At 39.6% G+C, this 27,931-nt stretch overlaps 1 protein-coding gene and 1 pseudogene across 1 annotated transcript; both read right to left on the reverse strand.

Moving 5' to 3' along the window:
* LOC109231568 lies at positions 2,466–3,065 on the reverse strand. Its single transcript, XM_019397227.1, has one exon. It carries the CDS (start codon positions 3,063–3,065, stop codon positions 2,466–2,468), a length of 600 nt encoding a protein of 199 aa, XP_019252772.1.
* On the reverse strand, positions 27,174–27,535 carry LOC109231569 (annotated as a pseudogene).

The following is a 27,931-nucleotide window of genomic DNA, read 5'->3' on the forward strand; positions in this document are numbered from 1 at the left end:
GCCATTGGATGTCAGGGAAGTTGGATCTTAGGAGTAGGTTGATGTCTGAATTGATGGAGTAGAGGACCCTAGTTAGGGAGGAGTTTTTGGCTCCATACTTGGCACTACATCTGTTTTTCACAAGTTCCAACAGATGATGATGGGGAGGGTATCTAATATGAGCTTTTGCACTGAATTACAAGTCTTCAACATCCACCATTTCATCAGGAGAATTCGCAAAGGCAAGTTCTCAGTTTGAATGCCCACATGACCCCCATATTTTTTCCACATGATTCTTGCAAAGTTCCCAAAAATGAAGAGATGTTCCACTGTTTCCAGAGCATGCATAGAGCAGCATACACACCTGGTGACAGTTGGACCATTGAAGGTTTGCACTCTGTCATCAGTTGGGAGTTTGTTTCTAAGAGCTCTCCACAAACAAAAGGACCACTTAAAGGGAATCTTCTTATGCCAGATCTTCCTATTTGTGAAGTTAGGTGATTTTTTCTTTCTGATGAGGTTCCATGCAGAGGCACATGTAAACTTACCCCTGACAGTAAGAGTCCAGATAGGTTTGTCAGGGAGGTCAGGGTTGTGAAAGATAGCTGTCTGCATGATCTCTGAGATTTTGTGAACTGGTGCAATTCCATTGAGCTTTTGGAGATCCCAATGACCTTCATTCCAGAAATAGGACACTTGTATGTTGCCAGGTCTGCCCCCTTCTGTTCTGCTGTATGCCAATGGCCCTGAACCAAGCCAATTGTCCCACCAAAAATTGCATTTCCCATTGTGAAGTCTCCATTGGATTACTTTTTCTGCTTCTTTCTTATTGACCATCAATCTCTTCCATGCTTGTGACTGGCCTGAGTGCCATTTCTTGGATATTGGATTTGATCTTTGACAGTACTTTGCCTTTAGGAATGAACTCCAAAGAGAATTTTCTGTTCTGAAATGCCACCATTGCTTGAGCTCCATGGATTTACATGAATCCTGAATAGTTCTGAAACCCACACCACCTTCATTTGGAGGGAATGATAGTTTGGACCATGATGCCCAATGATACTTGAGTTTGTCCTTATCCATTCCCCAGAAGAAGTTTGCTGTCAACCTTTCAATTTGTTTCATGACAGTCTTAGGAGGGGACACAACTGAGAGGAGATGAATTGGTAGGGATTGGAGGACATATTTGATCAAGGTTGCGCTGCCTCCATAGGATAGCATCTTGCCATGCCAGCCTTGGATTCTTCCTAGCACCTTAGAGATAAGGCCATTGAAATGCATTATTCTGATTCTGCCTGTGTACAGAGGGCATCCTAGGTATGTGAGAGGTGAGTCTTTCCTAGAGAAGCCTGTTTCCCTTTGAATTCTTCTTATAGCACTTGGTAGGGCACATAGAGCAGTCATGAAATGGCTCTTGTGTCTATTAATGAGTTGGCCAGATGTGCTCTCATAATTGCTAAGAATCCACATGATTTTCCTCAGAGATGTTTTTCTGCCAGAAGTAAAGATGATGATATCATCAGCAAAACTCAAGTGGTTGATTTGAGGTCCCCTTTTCTCCATATAAAATCCATGAAATAACTGATCATGATTCAGCATGTTGAGCATTCTAGCTAGGAGTTCAGCTCCTATGATGAATAGGGAGGGAGCAAGTGGATCACCCTGTTTGAGGCCTCTTGTAGACCGGAAGAAACCACATCTGGTGCCATTAACTATTACTGAGTACCAGTTGTTGGACATTGTTCTCCAGATCATGTCAATGATCATTTCACTGAAGCCCATTCTTCTGAGCATAATGCAGGTGAAACTCCAAGAGACTCTGTCATAAGCCTTGGCCATGTCAAGCTTGATGACCACATTTGAGTCCACAGTTGGCTTCTTGATACCATGCACTATTTCTTGTGCAAATATAATGTTTTCAGAGATATTTCTGCCCTTAACAAAGCCTGATTGATTTGTAGAAATTATCTTTGGAAGGATAGGGACAAGTCTTGAGCAGATAACTTTGGAAATGATCTTGTTAATGAAATTGCTAAGACTTATTGGCCTGAATTTTGTGAGACTATTAGGGAATTCAACTTTGGGCAGGAGGACAAGGCATGCATTGGTCATATATCTGGGCAATGAACTGCCTCTAAAGAATGCTAGCACCACCATGAGTAAGTCTTCCTTGATCACTTCCCAATAAGCTTGGTAAAACTTCCCATTCATACCATCAGGTCCTGCTGCACTAGTAGGATTCATGGAGAAGAAAATGTCCTTGAGCTCTGACATAGATGGATCTCTGGTGAGTATGGCATTGTCATCACTGGTTATCATAGTTGGAATAATGGACAGCAAGTCTTCTCTAATAATTGAACCAGGATCTGTGAAAAGGTTTTGAAAGTAGTCACAAGCAGCTTTCCCAATGTTTTCATCACCCTGAAACCACTCACCTTCTTCATTTTTTATTTTGTGGATGTATAATTTCCTTCTTCTTCCTCTGATCAGGCTGTGGAAGTATCTAGAATTGGCATCCCTTCTTTGAACCATTGCAGTTGTGTTTTCTGTTTCAGAACATCTTGCTCCACCTTCAGATGTCTAACATACTGAGCTTTGAGTTCATTGAGAGTTACTCTATCAGCATCATTATTTGTCTGAGCCCAAATCATCTCTGCATCCTTCACCCTTTGTTCATATTCTTTGGCTTTTTGGAAGATATCACCATATTGTTGTCTGGACCAAAGACTTAGAGCATGGCTCAGAGCTTTCAACTTCTGGTGAAACACCCACATAACACTACCTTTGACTTCTTTGTTCCAAATTTCTGAAACTAGTGGTAGAAAACTTTGATTATCCACCCAACAGTTGAGGAATTTGAAGTACTTTTTGCCACTGTCTTGTCTTGTATGAAGTTCCAATAGGAGGGGGTTGTGATCAGATCCTGCTGAAGCTAAATGAGTAATTGTGGCAGCAGGAAAGAGCCATAGATCATTGGCTTTTCCCCCGTCCAGTCTTTTCCATACAATAGCACATTGCCCCCTACCATTAGACCATGTGACTCTAGATCCATAGAATCCCAGATCCATCAATCCACAATCCTCCATCATGCTCAGAAAGTCAAGGCTTTTGGACATTTGGTATGGAAGGCCACCAATCTTTTCTTCTACAGAAGCAATGACATTGAAATCTCCTATGACACATCATGGTACATTGCACGTAGTTGATTTATGTCTAAGGACTTCCCACAATGGTCTTCTAAGAACTGGCTTGCATTTTGCATAAATGACAGTTATGTGGAACATATTGCCATTTTCAACATGTTTCATTTCTAATGACAATTATTGTTCATCGTGATCTAAAACCTTGGCATTGAAATCCTTATCCCAGAATACCCAGATCTTGTCATTAACATTAGCTGCAGCTTGATTCATTGAAAGTTGGATTTTGAAGGAGTTAAGGTGAGAGTTGTCTAGAAAAGGTTCAAAGACAGCTATGAAGGAGAGGTTATGAATTTGTTTCAGGAGTTTGAGCCTTTCAATGGCTCCAGAGGTCCTGATGCCTCTTACATTCCATATGATTGTACTAATCATTGGAATGGAGGTTTGGAGTTGTGCTTTGGTGGGACGCTGCTGCTTCTGATTCTAGCAGCCCTGCTTTTGGTAAGTCTTTGGGAGGGACTTTTCCTGGTAGATAAAGAATCAGCAGCAGCATTTTCCTGATTCGGTTCACCATTAACTGCAGCAATTAGCAGGTCATAGTGTTCTTCTTTTTCCTGAGCTTCATCACCAGAGTCACTATCATCATCATGATTTCCAGGAATTTCATCCTCAGACTCAATTGGTCTATACTCATCCTGCCGTGGAGTGTATCTGTTAAGAGGGCATTCCTCCATGACCATGTCTAAGGGGTTCAAGAGGTGGTGTTTTTTAGGAGTACTTGGGGAGACAAAGGTGAATTTGTGAGTTTTGGATTTAGGGGTTTCATCATTGGTGGGCAGGTCTGATTCATTGCCATCAGATCTTGGTTCTTTATTGGTTAGAAGAGGTTGGGAAAGTGAGGGATTGGCTATGACTGAGTTCCTATAACCAGGGGATTTAGCAGCTGTATCAAGGCTTCATTTTTTCTGAATTAGAGGGCTCAAAAATTGGGAATCATCAGGGGGTTCATTTATACTGGTTCCTGCATTTCTGTTTCTATCCTTTCTCTTTTTCAGGCTAGGTTTATTTTTTGATTTCTAAGTCTGAACTTGAAAATCAGCAGCAACTTTGGCTTTTCCTTTAAGGAGAGCTTTCGTTTGTGCAGATGGGTTCTCTTCAGAGCTTAAGGGCTCAGAATCTTCTTCCACAGTCACACTATCATATTGGTCCACTTGCTGTGTGTCTAATTTGGGAATTGTGGTAGCAGGAGTTAGTTGGTCAATCCTAGGTTCATTCAATTGTGCCTTAGCACACTCATGCATAACATGAGGAATCCCCTCCCCTTTTGGAACCCCTTCCTGCCTGACTATATCTCCTGACAGTTCTCCTTCCCTCCATTAACATCACCAACTTTAGAGCTGTAGGGGGGAAAGGGGGAATGGGTTGATCCTGGGCACCAGGATCTGCACTCCTCTCCAGTGGAGCTGGAGGATTGATAGAAGGTATACCTGATGGATCTGATGACTGTGTGATCTGCTGCTGAATTTCCTTTGAAGCAACCTTTTGTTTTTGTGCATTTGGTTGCTTTGGAATGTAGACCTGTTGTTGCTTCTTGTTCTGGGTGGTAGCTTTAAAATTCTTCCTTTTCTGAGTTTGCCAGTCTTCCTCTGGTGCTTTATGCACTAAACTTTGGTGTTCTGCTGCTTTTTGGTGTTCTACTGGCAATTGGTTTTGGTTTTGATTATGTTCCTTGTTTTTTGGTCTTCCCCCTTGAACAATTTGTTGCACTACCTTGGTTGTACTTGTAGTTGCTTTGTGGTGGTTGTCTTCGGTTTTTTATTCTTCCTCTTTTCTCTTCTTCTTATCTTCTTCTTTTAGTCTGATTTACACAAGTGTATTCAGAGTGACCTAAGTGTCTGCAATGGTTGCAATAAGTTGGAAAACTATCATACTGGACTTCCAACCATTCTCCATCTCCATTTTCATCTTGATCCTCATCATATCCAAGCCAGACATGATGAGGTCTCTCCTTGGTGAGGTCAATTTGGATCTTTACCTTAGCAACACTTCCCCTTGTTTTTTGGAATGATGCCAGGTCCATTGACATTTGGATTTGTGGCTGAGGCATTTTCATTTACAATCCTTCCATTATTAGTTTCATGAATCTGAGAGGTGTTTAGCAAGGACACTTGATCCCCTTGAACTGATAATTCACCATTAGCAGACTTCTGTGTTTTTGGCAAAGCAGGGATTGGTTGACCATTGTTTTCTTGAACTAAAGGACTGGAATTCTTTTGGCGATTATTTTCCTGAGGATCTTGTGAGACTTGTACCCTATTTTGAGCTCCTGTTTGAGTACCACAGGTGGCATTGGCATTTGGTCGAGCACCTGGCAATTCAGTGACTACAGAGTCCCTTTTTTGGATATTCGAGGAATTTGGCTCTTGAGAAATTGGATTTGATGGTTGGGAATCAATCTCCTGGGCATTGGAAGTAGATTGGCATTGGTGTTGAGGCAGTTGGTTCACCGGAACCCCATGTCCGGCCAACTGGTGCATAGCTGGACCTGTCAATTGATCGAGACGATCAATTGTGTTGTTAAATTGAGTTGAAACTTTACTTACTTGTTCCTTGAGTGATGGTAGGAGGTTTCCAATCAATGGTTGGGGTCGAATTGGCTCAGAATGAAGAATTTCATTTTTTTGATCGTCTGAGGAATTAAGGTTGCCTGAGATCAATGATTTCAAAATTAAAGCAGTTGGTTGGTACCCATATAAAATTTATAGTTCTAAGCTCTTGTCCTCTCTATTACGAGCATTTTGGTACTCAGCTCTTTCGAATTGACCGGCTGGAACTCCATTTCCGGCGAGTTCTTTATTAACAGCATTTCTCAGTTGGTCGTTGGTGATGATTCCTACGGTGGAATCAGCTAGTTTTTGGTGAGGATGCACGTCTGGTGATGGAGAACAGTCTCCATGGTTTGGAATTACAAGTTTTGGCCCAGAACTGAGCTGGGAATTAACAGGAGCACCCAGGCGATTATTTGCTACAGTGATCGCGTCCCCATTTTTGAGATTCGTAGCAGCTGGGTTGGAGTTTTTGAATGAAACTTGTTGGGATGTGTTCGCCTTTGGGAGACGCTTCGTTTGGCGTTGGTCCGGTGGTTTTCCACCGGTGGACGGAGGAGTAGTGGCCATATCGCCACTGCGTGGGTACTGTGGCTGTGAGTCGCCTGTACGGAAATTTTTTGAGCGGGTAGGGACAGTATATTACTAGAGAAAGTACCAATTATTACTTAGATCCCTTATTCCACTGTTGTGGCTGACTTCTTGAGGGTAAAGTCTTTTATCTCGACTAGAGCTGTCTAAGGGGAGAGTCCTGGGTACTTTATAGGACTGGTATGAGGGAGGTACAGGTAGGGGAGGGAAGGATTCCTTAAGGGGACTTTGGTTAAGAAAATTTAAAAGTACGGGGTAAAGGGATCTTTAGGGATAGTGTACTAGTACCCAACCGATCCTGGGGGGAGGGGTACTTAAGGGAGAAATAAGGGAACTTAGGGGTATTTTTAAATTAAAATTTAAAAATTACTATATTTAATACACGCAAACTTTACGAGATGGAAAAAATTCAATACTTTTATTTCAACGCTTATAAAAACAAAATTGCATATTTCTTTGAGCAATTTATGAAATTTTTCAATAACTTTTATTGGTTCTTCAGTTGAAATTGATAACGCTTGTTCTTCTGCGTCCCCTCTCCCCGATAGATAGTATTTTACTATGGGCGTCATCGTTTTCTTGAATTATTTCTGGAAGGCCACATTTTCTTCTCTCCGCTTTAATCCAATATTTCAGCAAGTCTTTATTTCTATTTCTAATAATTGTTTTAGGAAGATCTTGAAAATCAGGATTATACGTTTCTTGTATGTAACGAATAAATCCGGGTTGGTTAGGAATTTTTTCAAAACGGGGATCCCCTCCTTAGAATTACCCTTTAGTCAATCTATTAAATAATTTTTTTACTAGTTTATGAGCCAATTTTAATAATAAATAATTAAAATAAAAATAAATAACAACACAATCTCCAGTATCAGGTGCCTGTGCTCCGACTGGAGCTGCTGGCGGCTCCACTGTAGCAGCACGCTTGGGTGCTCTGGGTGCTCTGGCTGCACCACGTGGGCGTCCTCGGCCTCTACCCCGGCCTCAGCCTCTAGCAGCTCTAGCAGGGGGCGTGGATGCCTGGTCATCTCCAGTAGCACATGTCCTCACTATCTGTGAGAAAATAGAAGGCAAAAGTTTAGAATTTCGAAGTCAATAATCTCACACGAAAAGGAATCAAATGAAGTGGAATTTTCCTAACAGTTCCATAGCCTCCCAAAGATAAGTACAGACGTCTCAGTACCGATCTGCGAGACTCTAATAAATCGGCTTGTCATTCACGACTCCTATGAACCTAGGGCTCTGATACCAACTAGTCACGATCTAATTTCCCCCTCCGTAAATTTGTCCTGACGGCACCTAGTCTCTACGACTAGGTAAGCCTAACACTTTGCGGAAACGAAATAGAAGCATGAACATTAACTGCTAACAGTAATAGATATCTAAGCAACTAATTTCCACTCGGCATATACAATTTTCACCTTTGAAATGTACCAAACAATTCCCCAAACCCGGAATACTGCAAGTCACAAGCTACTAAGAAGTCTTAACTGTTCTATACATCATTTCTACAGAAAAAGGGAAAAATGAACATAGGGGGATAGAGGGAGACAACGAGGATCTATGGGCGCGGGCAGATGTACCTTGAAGTCTCCAATAAGCAGCAACGACTGCAACTACTGATGAGGCTGGTACGATGAACCTGGATCAGCACACGAAAAACATGTGCAGGAAAGGGCATGAGTACAACACAACGGTACCCAGTCAGTACCAAGCCTAACCTCGATCGAGTAGTGACGAGATCAGGTCAGGGCCCTACTGGTATAAATGTAATGAAATGAGGCAGAATGAAATATCACAGTAAAAGTAAATACGGAAATCTAACAGGAATAGAATCAATGAAAGACAACAGCTCAGAACACAGTGATAACAACAGGGGGTCTCCCGGGATACCGTCCCGTAGTCCCAAACGTAAATGTGCAGGGGGACCTCCCAGAATATCGTTCCATAGTCCCAAAGAAAATATGTAGTTGTTGATACCCAATTTTTTCCTGTAATATTTTTTTTAAAGAAAAATGCATATACACCTCCAAAACCATGCATTAGCATCAATTAATATTTTTCCATAATTTCTACATTTTTAAAGGTTTTAATTAATTACTCCAGTATTTTATTTATGCAAACAGTTACTAATTTCACCATAAATAATTTTATAATATTTTATTGTTTAATTTTATCATTTACATTTGCACTAAGTTTTAATTATTGCACAAATAGCCACATTTGCACTTTTGGGGTTACAATTACAATTGCTTTGCAATTATAGCCCTTGCATGCATTATTACATTACTTTACCAGAAAATAGCCTTTTTATAATTTTTTAATACTAGGTAATTAATTTTAAAATATTTCTAGGTATGAAAATCATTTTTGGTAATATGTTAATTATTTTTAAAATTATTTTTTATCAATTAAATAGGTATTTAATAAATGACCCTTTTTATTTTCGGACCTAGCCTAACTAAAACAGCCCAATTTCAATCCCAATTCATTTAGAATTAGCCCAAATCTACCTAGGCCCAATTTTTATCTGACCCTAACCCAATTAAACCTACCCGACCTAGCCACTCCGTTTAATCGTGACCGTTGACTTTTTAGATCAACGGTCCACGATTAAACTTACCATATTAATCCCAAACGACCCCCTAAACCGCTCATTTTCTTTCATTTCTGTGGCCCTTCGTTCCCTCATCTCTCAAACTCTCTCTGAACCTAACCCTAAAACCTAGCCGCCGTCACCTGCAAAACTCCTCGTCTATGGGGTTTCTCTGTATTTTTCGGCCCTTGCCGGCCTGCTACATCTTCTGTTTGTTCGACTTCGTTGATCTATGAGAGAATCTCAAAGAGATTCAACCCGGTTTTGCTCGAAACCTTTTCACAGGCATGTCTATGGCCATTTCCGTTTGTGAGTGCTGTTTTCTCTCTATTTTTGGTTCGAATCTATGGGTTTAGACTGATTTCTTTTCGTCCCTGTCATTTTCCAAAACCCTAGTCTTATGACTACTTGGGTCTGTTCAGATCCTTGTAGATCTGGAATGTTCTGAGTATTATTTGGTATTTTTCTATGAAAACTTTCTATTTCTCTTATCATTATTCGATTTTAGTAATTTTTAAGAACTAGGGTTCGTCCTATGTTCTCTTTAAACGATTTTCAAACTTCCAAGTGTTGAATCTGACTATTCTTTACTAGCTTGATTGATTCTCGTGTATATGCTTAAACCCTAGACGTTTTCTGTTTGTGACACTGATTACTTCAAATTTCTCCTGTTATTTGTTTTTTTCTGCAACCCAATATACTGATTGATTTCTATGAGGGATTTGAATAATCTTTTCCTGTTATAATCAGTATTTTTGGGATTCTTACTTACTTTTCATATTTGTGACCTTTAATTGGTGTTACTTGCCTTATTCAGACTAATTAGTTAATTTATGGTCAATAAGTGATTTGTTTACCTTATTTGAGTCCCAATCAGGGTTGGTAATTGATTTTACTTGTGCTATTGTGACCTTCCCGGATTCTGTTTATGCAGATTGGTTGGGTTTAGCCCCAATTAACTGATTGATTATCTTTACTTGCCTTATTTACGAATTTTAAATTATTCTCGCCTTATTTGTCTACTTTACTAAGTGCTATATATACACTCTCATTCTGATTCTTCTACACGAACAACAGTTCAGAAATACAAACACACAAACTTTGCTCTCACTAAAACCTTTATGCTACTTGTGTTCACTACATTGTTTAGCCGGCTGATAGCCAAGGCTAGATCACTGAGTTCTGCACACTTTCACCTTCTGCTTTGCTATCTTTAACTGGTATGTTTCCATTCCTAATGTCATTCATTATGTTATGAAGCTTAAACCTATGTGCTTTCTTGTCTGTTGCTTTACTTCTGTTGAATCAATGAATTTCCTATGTTTCAATTAGCATGACTACTTATGGACTTCAGTTAGTATGGCTACTTCTGTGTAATTGAACCTACATCTTCCTTGTTCCCAATCAACATGACTACTTCTGTATTTAGCTCTGTGTCTTTCATGTCTATTGCTTTAAATTAACATGATTACTTCTGTTGTTATGACCTATCCGGTATTGTGTAATCTGGTTATTAAGTTTATGTGCTTCCTTTTTTTGGCTTCTGATCAGTATGTCTATCCTCTATTGAGTGTTATGGAATCTGGCTGTCAACTTGCTTTGTGTTAACTGGCATGTTTTCCTTCCTGACCTTTTTTATGTGTTCCTGACTAATGACTTCTATGTTCCCAACCCTTACTACCTTCTTTGTATGGTCTCTTTTTATTATTATCTACTCCCAGCATGCTATGTACGCCACCTAGTGATAACTAATGGATTGAGTTGAATTTAGGCAATCTGAAGCTTGTTTGAAATGGTTGTGAGCCTGTTTTGTCCTTGTTTGATTGTTTGATCATAGAGGGCTACAATGACTCTGTTTACTCCTGTTTCACTTCTACTCTAGTTTCACTTCTAAACTGTTTTACTTCTAAACTGTTTTTCTTAAAATTATTTATATTTTCAAGCACCATTTTCAACTCCTACTCTTAGAACACCTAGGTTCTTGCCCCTCTGGTGTAAGCATTGCTTAGGAGTCCACGAGGCTCCTCTGAACTTTCATACACTGGAGTTGGCTTTCCAAACTTGCTCACAAAGGGTTACTTTGAAAGTTTTCTGGTGTGAGTATTGCCCGGGGTCCCTGAGGCCCTTGCGAACTTTGACACACAAGGATCCTATTGGATGCACTATGAGATTACGACATTTTGGATTGGTTGAAGGCCTGGTCTGCCAGGTTTATCCTTTGGGCATATATGCAGGCTCCCTATAGTTGTAGCAATTCCAATTCTGTAATTCATTATTAGTGTTAGTTTGTAATAATAATTTCTTGTAAACAGATATTGCGGAAATTAGTAAAATGGAGGGACTTTTATATATCTTTTATGGGAATCGGGTAGAAACCATGCTCATAGGATCGTTATGATTATCTATATGCATTAGAAACCATGCTCATATGACCGTTATGATTGTCTACATGCATTAGAGACCATGCTCATTGGACTTTTATGATTATCTACATGAATTAGAAGCCATGCCTGCAGGATTGTTGTGTGCATTGGAAAACATGTTTATAGGCTCCTTATGCTATTTGTTCTAAATTTCCATTCTAAGAAAATTTCTGCATTCTCACACTTGCATTGAAAATCTGGTTCTTCGGTCATTTATCAATTGTTCCTTAATAATCATGTTCACAACTTTCCTATGTGCATTAGAGATCATGTTTCTCGGATTTTTGCTGCACTCGCTCAAATACCACACCTATAGTTTAAACGCATAAAAATCAGTTTTGTCACCTAGCCATCGTGCCTATAAGGAATAAGCATAAAAACAATTTCAACTTTCTCTCTCTAGAAACAACGACGACGGACGCGCATTGACGGTGAGCTAACGTTCACCTCTGCCGGCATGGGTAGGGGGAGACCAAAGAGAGTGATCCAGATCACAAATACGAGTAAGGAATCAGTAATTGAGCAAACGAAGAAGATCGACGACATGCAAAAGCTGTTGAGCCTAATGGAACAGTTGTAGAGCTCTACTGAGACATGGCCGCCTTTGCATGGAGTGAATTCAGCTAGATCAACTCCAATTAATAAAGGTGAACAAAGCCAAACTGTGAAACTACTGGAGAAAGTTCCAATTACAGAGAAAATCGAGGTTGAAAAGGTGATACAGAGGAAGGAGGTACAACAGTCGGAAGCAATGAAGCTAGCTATAGCGAAGAAAGCTCAAATTCATAAAAAAACAGAAGAAGCACGGAAGAAGGAGTGGGTGAACCTATTTGCTGGAAACAATTTGGCGTCTAGAGGTATGAACCTCAAATTTATTGCTCCGATGATCAAAAATGGTGAACAAATAGTTGAACTAGACACAGATGAGGTTGAGCGTGAAACTATGAAATGGCAACATACAATTGTACTGTATGTTGTGGGCGACTCTCCTTCAATTGGTGTTTTGGATCGATTTATTGCTGCACAGTGGAATTTCGTTAGCAAACCAAAAATATATTTCTATAATGATGGCTATTTTGTTGTTAAGCTTAACAGTGTGGAGGATAGGGATGTTGTGCTGATGTCAGGACCGTATATGATAAGAAACAAGCCTATAATTGTTAAAGCTTGGTCTCCTAATTTTGATTTCAGCAAGGATGTTTTACAGACTAACCCTATTTGGGAAAACTGCCCAACTTGCCATTGAATTGTTGGAGTATGGATTCACTTAGTAGGATAGGAAGTGGCTTAGGAATACCACTATATGCAGATGAATGTACTTCAAAAATTGAGAGAATTTCCTATGCAAGGCTTTTGGTTGAAATGGATGTTACAAAGGAGATGCCTACTGTGCTAAAGGTGATGGATCCTAAGGGCAAAGTTTTTGAGCATTCAATTGACTATGATTGGGTTCCTGAATATTGTCACATCTACCTTCAGGTTGGACATAGTTGCAGGGCTGTCCAAATAGCTATAGAAGGAAAACAAAAACAACAAAAACCAAGGATGGAGTGGAGAAGAAGAACAGAACCAGGCAAGACTGAAAAGGATGAAAGTGTTCCAACTGACAATGTAATACAGGCAGGCAAGAAAGGGGATACTGAGACTGATCAACTACTAGAATGGGAACTAGCTAAAAGAAAATCTGCAGCTAAAAGTGGGATGGCAAACATAAGGGGTGATACTGGCATTAATATGTTGAATGGATTTAGTCCGCTTAGCTTTGAGATAGGGGATATATCTGTGGAGAAAGGGCAATGTAGCTACCAGGGGGATAATGGGGATCCTAAGTCTAAACAACCAAGTAAATGAGACTTATAACTTGGAATGTGAGGGGTGTAAATAAAGTTTATAAGCAAAAAGAAGTAAAGAAGTTCATTGTAAATAATGATGTAGCACTGATAGCTATACTAGAAAATAGACTAAAGGAAGATAATGCTAGCAGAGTAATTCAAAAATTGCAATTAACTGAAAATGGTGTGCAAACTATGCACATAGCTCAAAAGGAAGAATATGGATTATGTGGGACCCAAACAGACTGGAGTTTGAAGTTACTAACATGAGTTCTCAGGCTATTCATGGAATCCTTAGCATTCCTCATTTACACCTAAAACTACACTTGACAGCAGTCTGTGGTTTGCATACAATTGAGGCAAGGAAGGAGTTATGGGAAGAGTTGAAGGGGGTTAGTATGTATTTCCAAAGTCCATGGTTAGTCTTTGGGGATTTTAATGCTATAGCTGATAAAGAGGACATGCAGTTTGGCACCCAGTCCAGGAGAATGAAGTAAGGGATTTCAATGACTTTATACAAGCTAGCGGCATGACAGAATTACGAGCAATAGGGAGGAAATATACTTGGTCAAATGGACAAATCTGGAGCAAGATAGACAGAGCTCTTGTGCATGCAGAATGGTTGGTGACAGTTACTATTACTGAAGTAATGATTTTAAACCCTGGGATTTCAGACCATACTCCATTATGTGTCCAGTTACAAGATGATGTGCAAAGAAGTCCAAATCCTTTTAGATTCCTGAATTGCCTCGCAAATCACACAGACTTCCTAAAAGTGGTGGCTAATACCTGGTACAAGACTACAGCAAAGCAACACATGCAAGACATATGGTGGAAGCTAAAAGCAATGACGAAAGAGTTGAAACAACTAAATCAAACAGAATTCAAGAATATAGGGGAGAAGATGGAGTTCTATAGACAGAAGTTGCAAGATATCCAAACACAAAGGGGCCATCACACTGAACCAGATCTACTATTTGAAGAAGAGAAAGAAGTGAAGATTGAACTAGAGAAATGGAGCCTAGTGGAGGAAAGTATTCTAAAGCATAAATCTAGGAACAAATGGTTAGAGCTAGGTGATGAGAACAATGCTTATTTCTTTGCTAGCTTGAGGAGTAGACAGGCTCAGAACAGAATTACAAGCCTTATTGATTCTAAAGGAGATATTATTCAACAACCAGAAGACATTGCTGCAGAAGTGACTAGTTTCTACAAAACACTATTAGAGAGTGATGTTGCCCAGCTTTCAGTAATAGATCCTGAGGTCATGAAACGTGGAAATGTGCTCAATAGACATCAACAACTGCAGCTAGTATCACAGGTAACTCAAGATGAAGTATTTCAAGCCCTTATGAGTATTAATGATCATAAAGCTCCCGGATGTGATGGATTTAATGCACTCTTTTTCAAGAAAGCTTGGGGTGTGATTGGAAGTAAGGTTACTGAAGTTGTCCTCCAGTTCTTCATTAATGGAGATATATACAAAGCTATAACTGTACAACAATAATATTAATCCCAAAGATTAAGAACCCCACAAGAATATCAAAATTCAGACCAATAGCATGTTGCACTATGCTATATAAGCTGATTTCTAAAATCCTTACTACTAGGATGCAGGGGATGATGGACAGTCTTGTGCACAAAAGTCAATCAGCCTTTGTCCCAGGTAGATTAATCACAGGCAATATCATTTTGAGTATGGAAGGAAAGGTATCACTCCTAGATGCATGCTAAAAATAGATACGAGGAAGGCTTATGACTCAGTAGAACGGCCATATGTTAAGCAAATCCTACAATGCCTCAACTTCCCAACAAAATTTATCAGATGGATTATGTGCTGCATTTCAACTGTATCCTATTCAATTCTACTCAATGGAGAGCGACTGCCACCATTTCTAGCTAAGAAAGGTCTAAGGCAAGGAGACCCTCTCTCCCCCTTCTTATTTATGCTTGCTATGGAATATTTTAGTAGAAGTTTGAAGGGTGTCTGTGAGGACAAAAGGTTCAAATGTAATCCAAGATGCAAGAAGCTGCAGATTATACAGCTTGGATTTGCAGATGATCTTTTATTATTCTTCAAAGGTGAACTGGAGTCTGTCACTATGCTGATCCAGTGCTTCCAAAAATTTTCACAGGTGTCTGGATTGATTGCCAATGCTGAGAAAAGTTCAGTGTACTTTGGTGGTGTCCAACAGGATATCCAACAGTTGATTCTATAGACTATCCAATTTGGCAAGGGGGAACTACCTTTTAGATACTTAGGAATTCCCTTGAGTATAAAAAGGTTGTCTATTATTCAGTGCAAACCTCTAATAGATAAGATGCTGGCTAGAATCAAATCATGGACCACTAGATACTTATCATATGCTAGAAGAATCCAGCTTGTGAAATTTGTGTTGTACTTTATTCAAGTCTATTGGTCACAGGTGTTTGTACTTCCAAGAAAGGTTGCTCAGATGATAGAAGCTACCTGCAGAAGCTTTCTATGGACTGGAGGAAGTGATCTTAGCAAGAAAGCACTGATTGCATGGGATAGGCTATGTCTTCCTAAAGCTGCTGGGGGTCTAAATATATTAGACATCTATGTATGGAACTGGGCTACTATTGGCAAACTCCTATGGAACATACACAAAAAGAAAGATTATTTGTGGGTAAAATGGATTCACTCTTACTATACCAAGACAAGGTAAGTATGGGATACTAAAAATACTCAAGCTTCATGGGTGGTACAGAAGATCATTAAAGCAAAAAAAGCATGTTTGAACAGATAGGTCTCAATGAAACAGATGTAGCAGCTATGACCAAGTACTCAATAAAGGACATATATGGAGCCTGTCGTGGGAATTTCAGAAAGTTCCTTGGAGAAGATTGATATGCAACAATACTGGGCAGCCTAAATGGACATTCATTTTATTCTTGGCTCTTCACAGAAGACTACAAACTAAGAAGAGGATTGCATGCTGGGCTAATTTAGATGATATGGAATGTGTGCTATGTAAATAGGAGAATGAAGATATCGATCATCTACTATTTGAGTGTATATATGCTAAACAGGTGTGGTCAAAGCTCCTACCTTGGCGAAGTATAAGAAGAGAAGCGTGGAACTGGTAGCATGAAGTGCAATGGGCCATAGAGAATGCTACTGGGAAGACTGCCCAACATAAGGTATATAGGATGACACTAGCTGGTGGAGTATATCACTTATGGCAGGAAAGGAATGCAAGAATTTTCAAGGATAACAGAAGATCTACAGATCAAGTGATTAAGCAATTGATAAGAGAAATTCATGTTAGATCTCGCAGAGTTAGAAGATTGGATAGATATATGAAATATTTGAACTTTTATCCATAGGCAATAAAGCTATGTAGATGAGACTGTGTAGAGATGATATGCAGTAAGTTTGGGACTTATGTCCAAACTGCTGCTTTCCAGTTTTGCGATGGTTGCAACTAAAATTTTGATGAAATAAAATATAATATAATTACCAATAAAAAATTTCAACACTTAGACATCATGCTCGTAGAGATGAAAATGTAAAACCAGTTCTGTAACGCCCGTGATCATTCTTCAGCACCTAGACAACATATAGGTTCAATAAATAAAAAAATTGTCTCCCAATTACTAATTCAGAATTATGGTCTTTTTTAATGTCTAGATGACATGTTACCGTGGATCCACGCCTAGGCAAGCCTATAGGCAATCAAGGTCTAATAAACTGTGAAACTATGCTTTGCTTACTTGTGACTGCCCAGATTCAATAGGTTTTTTTTAAATCAGCAGGCAAACTAATTAGGCCTTTAACGCAATAATGCATATTATCTGCTTGTCATGCTCACCTAGATATCCTGTTCTAGGACCTCTCTGAAAATATATAAAATCTGCTGTTTGAGACGTGCACTTGCTTGCTCTAGTTGTGGAGGTAAAATGTGAGCCTTTTAACTGTTCTATCCTTGGTCCAGTCCTACGTGTTTTATTTGTCGCCTAGAGTTTTCTCCTTTTAATTACTGTAGGAGAGTCTAGATCTACCTTAACTAGAAGTCCTAAATACCTCCGGGACTATATAAGTAAAGGGACGGGTAGTGCACGCATAGGATACATCTTAAGGTTACTAGAACACTTTAGGCTATGACCAAGGGGAGGGAAATTGGGTAGTAAAGGATATGATGACCTGTGCGCTATTGCCACGTGTAACCCCTCTAGTTGAGGAAGGCTTACTGGGTATTGTACAGATGTGATCCTATAGGCTAACAAACCTAGGACTTCCCTCACCTTATTTACATATGTGTGCTTAGACTGCCTATCTGTTAAATTTCCTGTATTTGCATATGTGTACTTAGACTTCCTATCTATTAAATGACTAATTCACATAATTTGAGTTCGGCCGGGACTCACCATTGTGGACCACGAGGGGTTCCTAACACCTTTTTCTCAAGGTTATTTCGAGCCCTTACCCAAGTCTCTGGTAATGCAAACCGGTTTTATGAGTCACTTGCTTTGGGTGCCCTAACACACCTTAAATCCGTTAGGTGGCGACTCATCAAATTCAAATATCCAATTCCCAAAAGGAAATGAGTTGATCCCAATGAATGTCAAAACCCGGACTCCGCGAGGAAAAAAGGGTCGCGACAACATGGAGACTCTACTGGGGATATTTTAGGCTCTTACCATAACGAACTTGTTTTTGTGAATTAGTCTCAAGCATGCTTTATTTTGTTGATACAACCTTTCCCTTCCCCCTTATTTAGATTTAATTGCTTATTTTCAAGCATTTATGATTTCTTTTATTTCCTGAAACTGACTTGTCTCTTTGTTTTCTTTTTCGTCACTGTCTTTTAATTATTTAAATACCCCATTTATTATTTTTTAACATGCAAATACTTGACAACATGCTATTTATTGTTGCATAAATCATGCTCAACCACTCGTGCGTAATTAATCTTATAGCAACGCTTGATGAGTGTTTGCGCTCTTCCTATATATCACCCCTTTAAATTCGAAAACGCGTATTTGCGGTAAAACTAGTCAATCAGCGGTGCGTTCGACGGTTCCGTGCCTTTCCTCCTCAAGTTGTCTGCTTGAGGGTCCTAGTCTAGACCTCTATAGCAACCTTACTCTGATAAATTGTACATGCATCATGGTCAAACCTAGCCAGGTTAATATGTTGTCCGCATAATAACCCTTTAAGACAAGCCTCACCTAAAAGTCCATCGGGTTTTTCATAATCCCAATGGACGCAACCACGATTGTGTGCATTAATTTGGAGAAGTAAGTGCCAATATGCTAATCATTGTTGTATAAATAGACGCACCTGGAGGGGGAAAGGGCCTAACCATCTTTTGTTTTGCAGAAAATTAGGCACGAAGTCCCCTGGTTCGGCATGGTCGATAGCATACCTTCACTTTTTCTAGATTGGTGGAGGGATCTTCCTTCAAGTGACCAAAATCAGGTGAAATGAGTCATAGGAAATTTTCCTTCTTTGTTGGATCTTCAGCCAAATAAAATGTTGATCGAGGCTGCCACCATGTTTTGGAAAAAAGAAAGGGTTGTGTTCCGCTTCGAAAACATAGAAATGACCCCTCTTTTGGAAGAAATAGGGGGATTTGCTGGGCTACCTTGGGATAGCCCTGATTTATTGGCACCAGAAAACCACACCACTAGGGGATTTTTGAAATGATGGGGTTAAAGAAGAATGATGACCTGGAGTGCCTGAAAAACTCTTACATGCCTTTCGACTTCCTGTATGAGCGATACGGTCACAGCTGGTCTTATCGTATCTTCGATGATGAATTCTCCATCACCTCCTTAGGTTGGATTTATCGTAGGGTCTTTGTGTTCATTCTGTGTTTCTTGGGTATGCTAGTGTTCCCGATCCAAGGGGACAGAATCCATACCAGACTGGCCGTGGTGACCAAAACTTTGATGGACGGGATCGAGGGGCAGACGTATACCATTGCCCCTATGATCATTGCAGATATATATCGGGCCTTAGGGCACTGTCAGAAGGGGTACAAATACTTCGAGGGTTGCAATCTGCTGTTGTAGGTTTGGTTGTTAGAACATCTCCAAAGGGGTCAATACCGTCAAGAGTTTCCACGAAGACCGTGGAATGATCATATAGCCTCCACCATCCCAAGAAAATGACATATATTCCAGACATGTTTGCTCAACCAAAGGACGCTATAGGATGGGTGCAGTTTTTCAATGATCTGACTGAGGACCAGGTTCAATGGATGTTCGAATGGTTCCCTACCGACGAGTTCATCGTCACATCCAGGGATGTTCCCCATTTGGTACTGATTGGGTTAAGGGGCATATACCCTTACGCTCCCCTCAGGGTTATGAGACAGGCAGGCAGGAGACAAGTCATACCACGAGTCGCTAAGATGAGTCACTTCATAGCCGATTTTTAGGGTGACGCCATTCCATACAAAAATGAAGCACAACACAAGTGGCGCTTGAAAATTATCACATAAAAGGATACTATTGAGCCAGATCGATATCAAGCTGGTCATCCATACTTCTACCCCTCATGGTTAGATGATAACATAGGGGGAATATTCGAGCCAAGAGTTGTTCTGGGGAACAGGGTTATAGACGAAGTTGCCGAAGCACAAGTGAAATACAACAAATTGCGCAAAAGAGTTCGCGAGTCTGAAGCTGAGCATATGGAGCAGCATAAGGCCGACATGGAAATGATCAATGAGTGGAAAGAGATGGCTGTTAAGTTTTTTTTAAAGGCTAGAATATTTGGAGTATAGTCTGATGGAATTGGAAGGAAAAATGAGAAAGAGAGTCACCGGTTGCCAGAACGCTGAGGGAAACGAAGGAGGGCATTTGGCAAGGGAATTCTTACTGCTGAACCTGCGCGAACTGGTGGAATTGATCGACAAGAGTATCCAGTCTGGAGAGGGTCCTTCTGGGACCAAATAGATTAGGTTTACTTGCTTTCTAAATGTTTTAAGGCCAAGTGCCATTAGTGACATTATCTTATTTAGTATCGTTTTGGGGCGTCTATTTTTACATTAATGAAATGAGGCAATTATTGGCACTAAGTTTCTCCAAATCTATTTGTCGCTAGGCCTACCTCGGGCACAACGGGGCTCCTAAATTAGGACGCGAATTTATATTCCCGCAATATGTGTTTAAATACTACAAACTTTCCTGAATCATTACTGACTTGGCTACCTTTTGTTTTTCTTTCTTTCTTATGATTATTCCCATACCCCAAAAGTTGGTTCGTGCACACTAGCATCATTAGCTTATCACACAAGATCCAGGGGCCCTCCACCTTCTCCTCCTCCTAGTCCACCAAAAGGCAAGGGAAAAGAAAAAATGGAAGATTTGAACGGCGCCAGAAAGGAAAACAACACACAGGTTGAACATGCAGAAACTTCTGATGGTCGGGGTACTCAGGCCCCAAATGAAGCAGTTTCACGGCTCGTACAGAAAATACTGGAACTCCAGGGTGAGCTTGAGCATGTCCGGAATATGGCAAACCTGTCCTCCTCACTTATCGTCCCAGACATCAGTCATCCAAACACTCAGAACCCCGCACCACCTCAAAACACACCCAACAAGCGCCCAAAAAACCCTCCCATAACCCACCATTACACAACTCCACCGTAAAATCAAACTATCCCACCACAATACCAGCCAAACACCTACCATACTCCACAAAATACTCCACCAGTCATTCCTGAACCCCAGAATTCCACCAATGATCACCACTATACTCAGATTCCAGGTCACCAAAACAACCCTATATATGTGGAGACCCTACCTCACTCCACTCAACCCATCTCCTATGCACCGGAATCTGTTGAGAAGGAGATGCTCATTAAGAACCTGGCCGAGGAGCTCAAGAAGTTGACCACCCGAGTTCAAGGCGTAGAAGGAGGCAAGGGGATAGAAGGTCTGAACTATGAAGACCTATGCATACAGCCGGATGTAGAACTGCCAGAGGGTTACAAACCTCCCAAGTTTGAGATGTTTGACGATACAGGTGATCCCAAGGTTCATCTAAGGACCTATTGTGACAAGCTTGTCGGGGTCGGAAAAGATGAAAAGATCCGGATGAATGTTTTTATGAGGAGTCTTACGGGAGATGCCTTGTCCTGGTACATCAGCCAGGATCCTAAAAAATGGTCTAACTGGGTGAGTATGGCGTCTGATTTCATGGACCGATTCAGGTTCAACACAAAGAATACACCAGATGTCTTCTACATTCAAAACCTCAAGAAGAAGCCCACCGAGACTTTCCGCGAGTATGCTACTCGTTGGAGGTCAGAAGCGGCAAAGTCAGGCCAGCATTGGACGAGGAACAGATGAACAAGCTCTTTGTCAAAGCACAGGATCCGCAATACTATGAAAGGTTGATGGTTATTGAAAACCATAAGTTCTCTGATATCATCAAACTTGGTGAAAGGATCAAAGAAGGCATCAAGAGCGGGATGGTAACGAACTTTGAGGCATTGCAGACCACTAATAAAGCATGGCAGTCAGGGGGTATATCTAAGAAGAAGGACGTGGGAGCAGTAATGGTCGCCCAAGGACCAAAAACTCCATTCGTATACCGAACCTCCCTACTTGCATATCAAGCACCTCCACCCACACATCAAGCACCTCCACCCACATATCAACTGTCACCTCCACCTACATATCAACCCTCATCCCCAGATATTCCCAACTAGCCACTGCCTATCACACCTACAATTCCCAACCATCTCAGTTTCAGTCACCTCCACCTCGTCAAAACTACCCAAGACCGCGACCTAATTTTGACCGCAGACCACCCAAACAATACACTGCCATTGCTGAACCTATAAACCAGCTATATGAAAGGTTGAAGGTTGTTGGTTACGTCACTCCCATCCCTGCTGTGGCCACGGAGAACTCATGCCAATGGGTTAACCCAAATAAAACTTGTGCATACCATTCGGGCATGAATGGGTACACCATCGATGAATGCCGCACATTGAAGGACAAAATCCAAGCTTTGATTGACAACAAGATCATCCAGGCAAAGGAGGCTACGCCTAATGTCCGCAATAACCCCCTCCCAGATCACAAGGGTGAAGGTGTCAATGTGATAGAGATGGATGAAGAATGGGATCCGGAGGGATCAATCGGACTTATCAAAGAGGGTGACGACCCCAAGAAACCCGCAGTCACCCTCAACCCCATTATAGTGCAGGTGGAGCCGCCAGTGGAGGTCGAGGTAATAACATCAGTCCCATTTGAAGTTGAGGTAGCACCCCCTGCGGTTGCACCTATTCCATTTGAGGTGAAAGTAGCCACACCATTTACAGCGACAGTATCAACCACACTGCCTTTCAGCACCGAGGTTATACCATGGGATTATATGGCCGAAGCTAGAAGAAAAGGAAAAACCAAGATGGGGGAATCTGGTGCTGCACAAGGGATGACTAGGACTAGAAGGGTCTATACACCCGAGCATTTTGGAGAGTCCAGCAAACAGGCCTCTAACAGACCTCCCATGATTGAAACAGGTCCAGATGACCTCTGTAGGAAAATACAAGCAAGGGAGAGGGGAACATAAAAGGAGAAGTGGATTTATAAGGAAAGACATGCTCATGAAACACTACATTCCTTGAGAAAAATATGACATGATTGTTAAGGTTGAGGAGTTTGTAGCCCTTTTTACCACAGGGGTACCCCAAAAAAATAGAAGTGATAGACCTGGATTGAAACTTATCTCTACCAAACTTAGGAGAAGTGGCAAAACATAAGCAACCAAAAGATTTCCGATAGTCATAAGTTGGGGTAGTGTGATGAAGTTTCTCATAGGGAGAAACATTCTGAAGTACAGCTGAGGGCATTCTGTTTATGAGGTAGGTTGTAGCTAATACACAATCTCCCCCAATATTTGAGGGGAAGGTTAGATTGGAACATGAGTGCCCTAGAAACCTCCAACAAATACTTGTGTTTTCTCTCTACAACTCCATTCTATTGAAGAGCGCAAAAAATTGTAGTTTGATGTAAGATTCCTTGGCTAGAGAAGAACATAATGGCCTCAGAACTACTACCAAGTTCAAAAGCATTATCAGATCTAAAAGCTTGAACAGATGATTGAAATTGTACCCTAACCGTGTTGACAAAAGCATTAAGAATAGATAAGGCATTGCTCTTAAAAGATAAAAGATGAGTCCAAGTGACTCTTGTATGATCATCAACTAATGTTAGGAAATATCTAAAAATATTATATGTTCTAGTGTTGTATGGACCCCAAATATCGATGTGAATTAACTAGAAAGGGGCAGAAGAGTGTATAATACAATCAGAGAAAGGTAATCTCTGTTGTTTGGCCATTGGACATATAGGATAGATAAAAGACTGTTTAGATGATACTTTATCAGACAAATATAATACAGATCTCATTCTATTAAAAGGCATGTGCCCTAATCTATAATGCCAAAATAAGTCCATTTTATTGATAGAAGACGGTAGATTACAAGTTGAAACATTTGCAACATGATGACTAAGTTGATTGGACTTATCAGAAGATACTGGTAATGAAACAAGTGTAGAAGATTGATTACAAGTAGGAATACTAGCATCAAACTTAGAAACAGGTAAACTATTACAAGGAGAACGGTGAGACATAGAAGTGGATGACTTAGGGAACAGGTCTGCATCTGGATAGAGGTAGTAGAGCCTGCCTACAGCCTTACCAATTTTCACGGGCCTCTTCAGAGACTGGCCCTGTAAAGAACAAAATAATTTGGTGAAAAGTGTTGAACAATCCAGTTGAGATATAAGTTGGTGGACAGATATCAAGTTAAAGTGAAAGGATGGTAATAGAAGAAATTGAGTAAAATTATATCATACCTAAGATGCAATGATCCAGTTGATATAACTTTAACTTTATATCCATTAGGTAGAGTTAATAGAAAAGGTTTAATCAAAGGTTGCACATTGAATATAAGGTGCTTATGTGGTGTCATGTGATTTTTATGTGGTGTCATGTGATTAGTCGCACCAGTATCTAGGATCCAAGGGTTTATACCGTTCCCAATATGGAAAATAAGGTGATTCAGGGGAGGGTTGTGAAACTCTCCCATCCAATATACTAAGTTTATTCTTTGCAAAGAGAGAGGTGCGCATACTACTATGCCAAAGAGCAAAACCACATCCATTAAACGGCACATACACTAATTGACTGCCAGGCTTGTCAGATGGATGGATATAGAAACGGTGAGAAGGGTCTAGGGTAAACGGATCAAAACCGTTGGTAGTAGATGAAGGTTCGGCGTTGTCCGTGAGGCTACCCATAGTATGAAGTACAACAATAGCAAAAAAAAACTAGAGATAAATGAATAGGTACACTCTAAACTTTCAAGCAAAATATATGTTGACAAAACACTAGGTGCATGCTAGGTAAAATCTAAAAAAACTTGAACAATATAGTCCAGAAAGATGTTACCAGCCTTCTTTTAGAACCCGAAGAACTAAGGTCTTAAAGACACGCAAATTCTAGAAAACATTGTACCCACGAAATCATCGAAAACATTGAGTAATCGAAAATTTCTGCCGGAGTAAGCTGTCCGAAGTCAGGAATGAGGAAATCCCCATTTTTCATCGGCTAGAATCGAAGTCGCCAGTTCCGCCGTGGGTATCGAACAGTACCAAAATTGACAGTGTTTTTGAAGAAAAATACCATCAGAGTGAATCTTATAACTATAGGAATCGAGATTCCTGCTATGATACCATGTTAATCTGAATTCTGTGCGAGCTATAGAGGATTCGGGGAGAAAGGAACCCTAGATGATAGAGAGGAGAAAGAGAGAAATGAAGACGAGTAATGAGTCGGTCTCTTTCATTTTGACCAATCTAACTTATTCATTGTTCATGTGGGCCTGTACATACATTTTTTTATTGAACTCAAAGATAGAAAAAATATCTACATCCTAAAATACAAAGAGTACAAGTAAATTGGGCCGCCTCTCTTAATGGACCTGCTACTTTCCTTTATTAGCTTGGGCCGGAGGCACATTTGGGTTAACAATATATTGAATATATTAATAGCAGATGAAACAAAACTGGATATTAGTAGCATTTTACTTGCACTGTACAATAGATAGCATACCTACACATTTAGTTCCTTCATCATAACATATCATATCATATTATACTAAAAGTGGGAAGACCCGAAGTTAAAAATTGATTTACAAATATACCCATTAAAAACTAAGTGACGATATAATTTTTCCTATGAGTAAGAAACTGCCTTCTATTAAATTAAAATAAATGAAAAAAAAATCAATTGCATTGTTTCGCATTTGAACTTTTATCTGTTTGTCCTATGAGCTTTTACCGGTTATAATACTAACCTTTATGCATAGTCTTTACTCATACTTTACTACACTATAAAGAAGACACCAAAGTGTCAAATTACTTCATCATTTTCTTTATTTTCTCATCTTTGTTAGTAACTCCCTTTTCCCAGGAAGAACATGCTCTTTCTATTTTATTTTATTTTTTAATTTTGCTCAACTCCAATTACAACGCCCATGTAAAGAAATCTCAGTGAATTTATGGTGGGCTGCTTTATTGCTCTCCGATTAATTTTTTTCCCCTTATTAACCAGTTATTACTGTTATCTTCACCATATATGTGATCAAAGGAAGTCTCATTGTGCCGGTCTTTAAAGGAAACTCACTCACTCTCTCTCTATATATATAGACTATAATTTATACGCGTGCGATCTTATATATGATCCAGTCATTCTTGATTATCATATTTTATTTTGTTTGTTTTGTTTCTTTTTTTCTTTTCTCCTTTGGATATAAATTTACGCTTTGCTTTCCGGACTAATTATGAAAACGACTGGTTCCATTACTAGAGCTATATTTTTTTCCTTTTCTCCGCGATAAACATTCAAAGACTATGGGTTATTTTTGTTTAACACTTGCTTGGGATAATCATTTCTTTCTGATAAATCAGTTTAGGATAATCATTTCCTTCTGATAAATCAGTTTAGCTTAGGATTTATCTCTGTTTATAGAGTTAAATTATAAGTATTTTAATTCAATGAGATGAAACTGGAGAATATCTTTAGATAAAAAGAAAGAAAAGATGAAAGATTTTGTTTAAAAGAAATTCTAGCAATTAACCGCATATATTAATATTTCGAAAAATTAAATAGTTAAGAAAATCTCGGAATAAAATAAGGAATAGTGAAAAAAAGTCATTTTTCAATATATCTATTAGGTCTAGAATCAACGGCAAAATTAGAAGCTTCATGTCACGTGCTTTAAAAAAAAAAAAAAAAGTTGAGCACAAAAATTGGATACACGATGCATAAGGTAAAGATGAAAAGACTAGCTAACTTGAAGTCAAGCCGAATTAATGTGAGAAATCCTTTTAAAAGCATTGTAATTGATATTTTCCGTGATGCGATAACTTTTTAAAAAATGGACGGACAGAGTACTTTCATTCGATAACTTCTTGATATGTATGCGGCTGTCAAAAGAGGCTACAACTTCTAAAAGACAAGGCACAAACTTCAAAACGTGAAGTACTTGCAACGTTGTTTATAATTACATTAAAACTATGTATTGATAAAATAACAAAATTTATGAAAATTGTGAAGCTGAATATGTAATATATTAGAAGGACTGCATATGAAAAAGTTCTACCACTATAGTTTAGTGTCCACAACAACAAAATATAATATTGACATCGAGTCATTCAAATAGGTTGACTATATATTCATCAATTTCAGCTTATGCTTTTTCCTTTCAAATTTTCAGACAAGTTTTAATATTATTTATATCGTTTTAAAAATTTTGTATCAATTGATATGGAACACACGTCAGAGACTAGTACTTAATAAAACATAGAAAATGTAAAGATGACACAGAGAGAAAGATCACCACTCCTAGATACCTACCGTCTTTATTACTCCAACGTCATATGTCAAGCATCAAAACAGAGCACTTCCAATTCCCATGTCCAAAAAATAGAGTATTAACTAGTCCGATATCTCATGCAATTTTAACCTCGATAGTTTTAAGTTTCTTAGGCTCAGGTGGAGGCAATTTCTGGACAGTCACAGTCAAAACTCCATCTTGACAAACAGCAGAAATGGCATCAGTATTCGCATTCTCCGGCAGAGTAATTTCCTCATGAATTTCCCAATCCTTCTCTCCATTCTAATATACTTAGCCCCTTCTTTCTCTTATTCTCTCTTCCTTTCTCCACTGATCAGCAGCACATTGTCATCTTCCACCTGAACTTTAATATCTCCGGATTTCAACCCTGGCATGTCCACAACGAAAACATAGGAATTGGGGTACTCTTTCACGTCGGCTGGGGTTGCAGCCATGGCCTTAACGTCACGTGCGTAATTTGATCACGCCCAACTATGCCTTATAAAAAGGACTCTGCGGACGTTGCAAATATAACTCGAGTATTACGCCCAGGGTCGAATCCACAGAGAGTTAACCTATCAACCACTATCTTCAGACCCACTAATTCTTCAGAACCAGCTTCCCAAATATTCAAATCTCAGTTGAATGTTATTTAACAACTACGCTTGCAAGTAACTAAATAGCTGTAAACTAAACTAATAAGGTTGTAAACAATTATGATAAAAAGTTAAGGCAATGATTTTCCCTATTGATGGAATCCCTTCTGTTTATGCTCATACAAATTTACCAACACATCTCTATCAATCATGAACGCTAATCTTACCGCAAATCTCTCCCGAGTAATCACAGTAATTTATTATTGCACTCTCCCG

The sequence above is a fragment of the Nicotiana attenuata genome, chromosome 8 (genome assembly GCF_001879085.1).
Source record: "Nicotiana attenuata strain UT chromosome 8, NIATTr2, whole genome shotgun sequence".
Classification (NCBI taxonomy): domain Eukaryota; kingdom Viridiplantae; phylum Streptophyta; class Magnoliopsida; order Solanales; family Solanaceae; genus Nicotiana; species Nicotiana attenuata.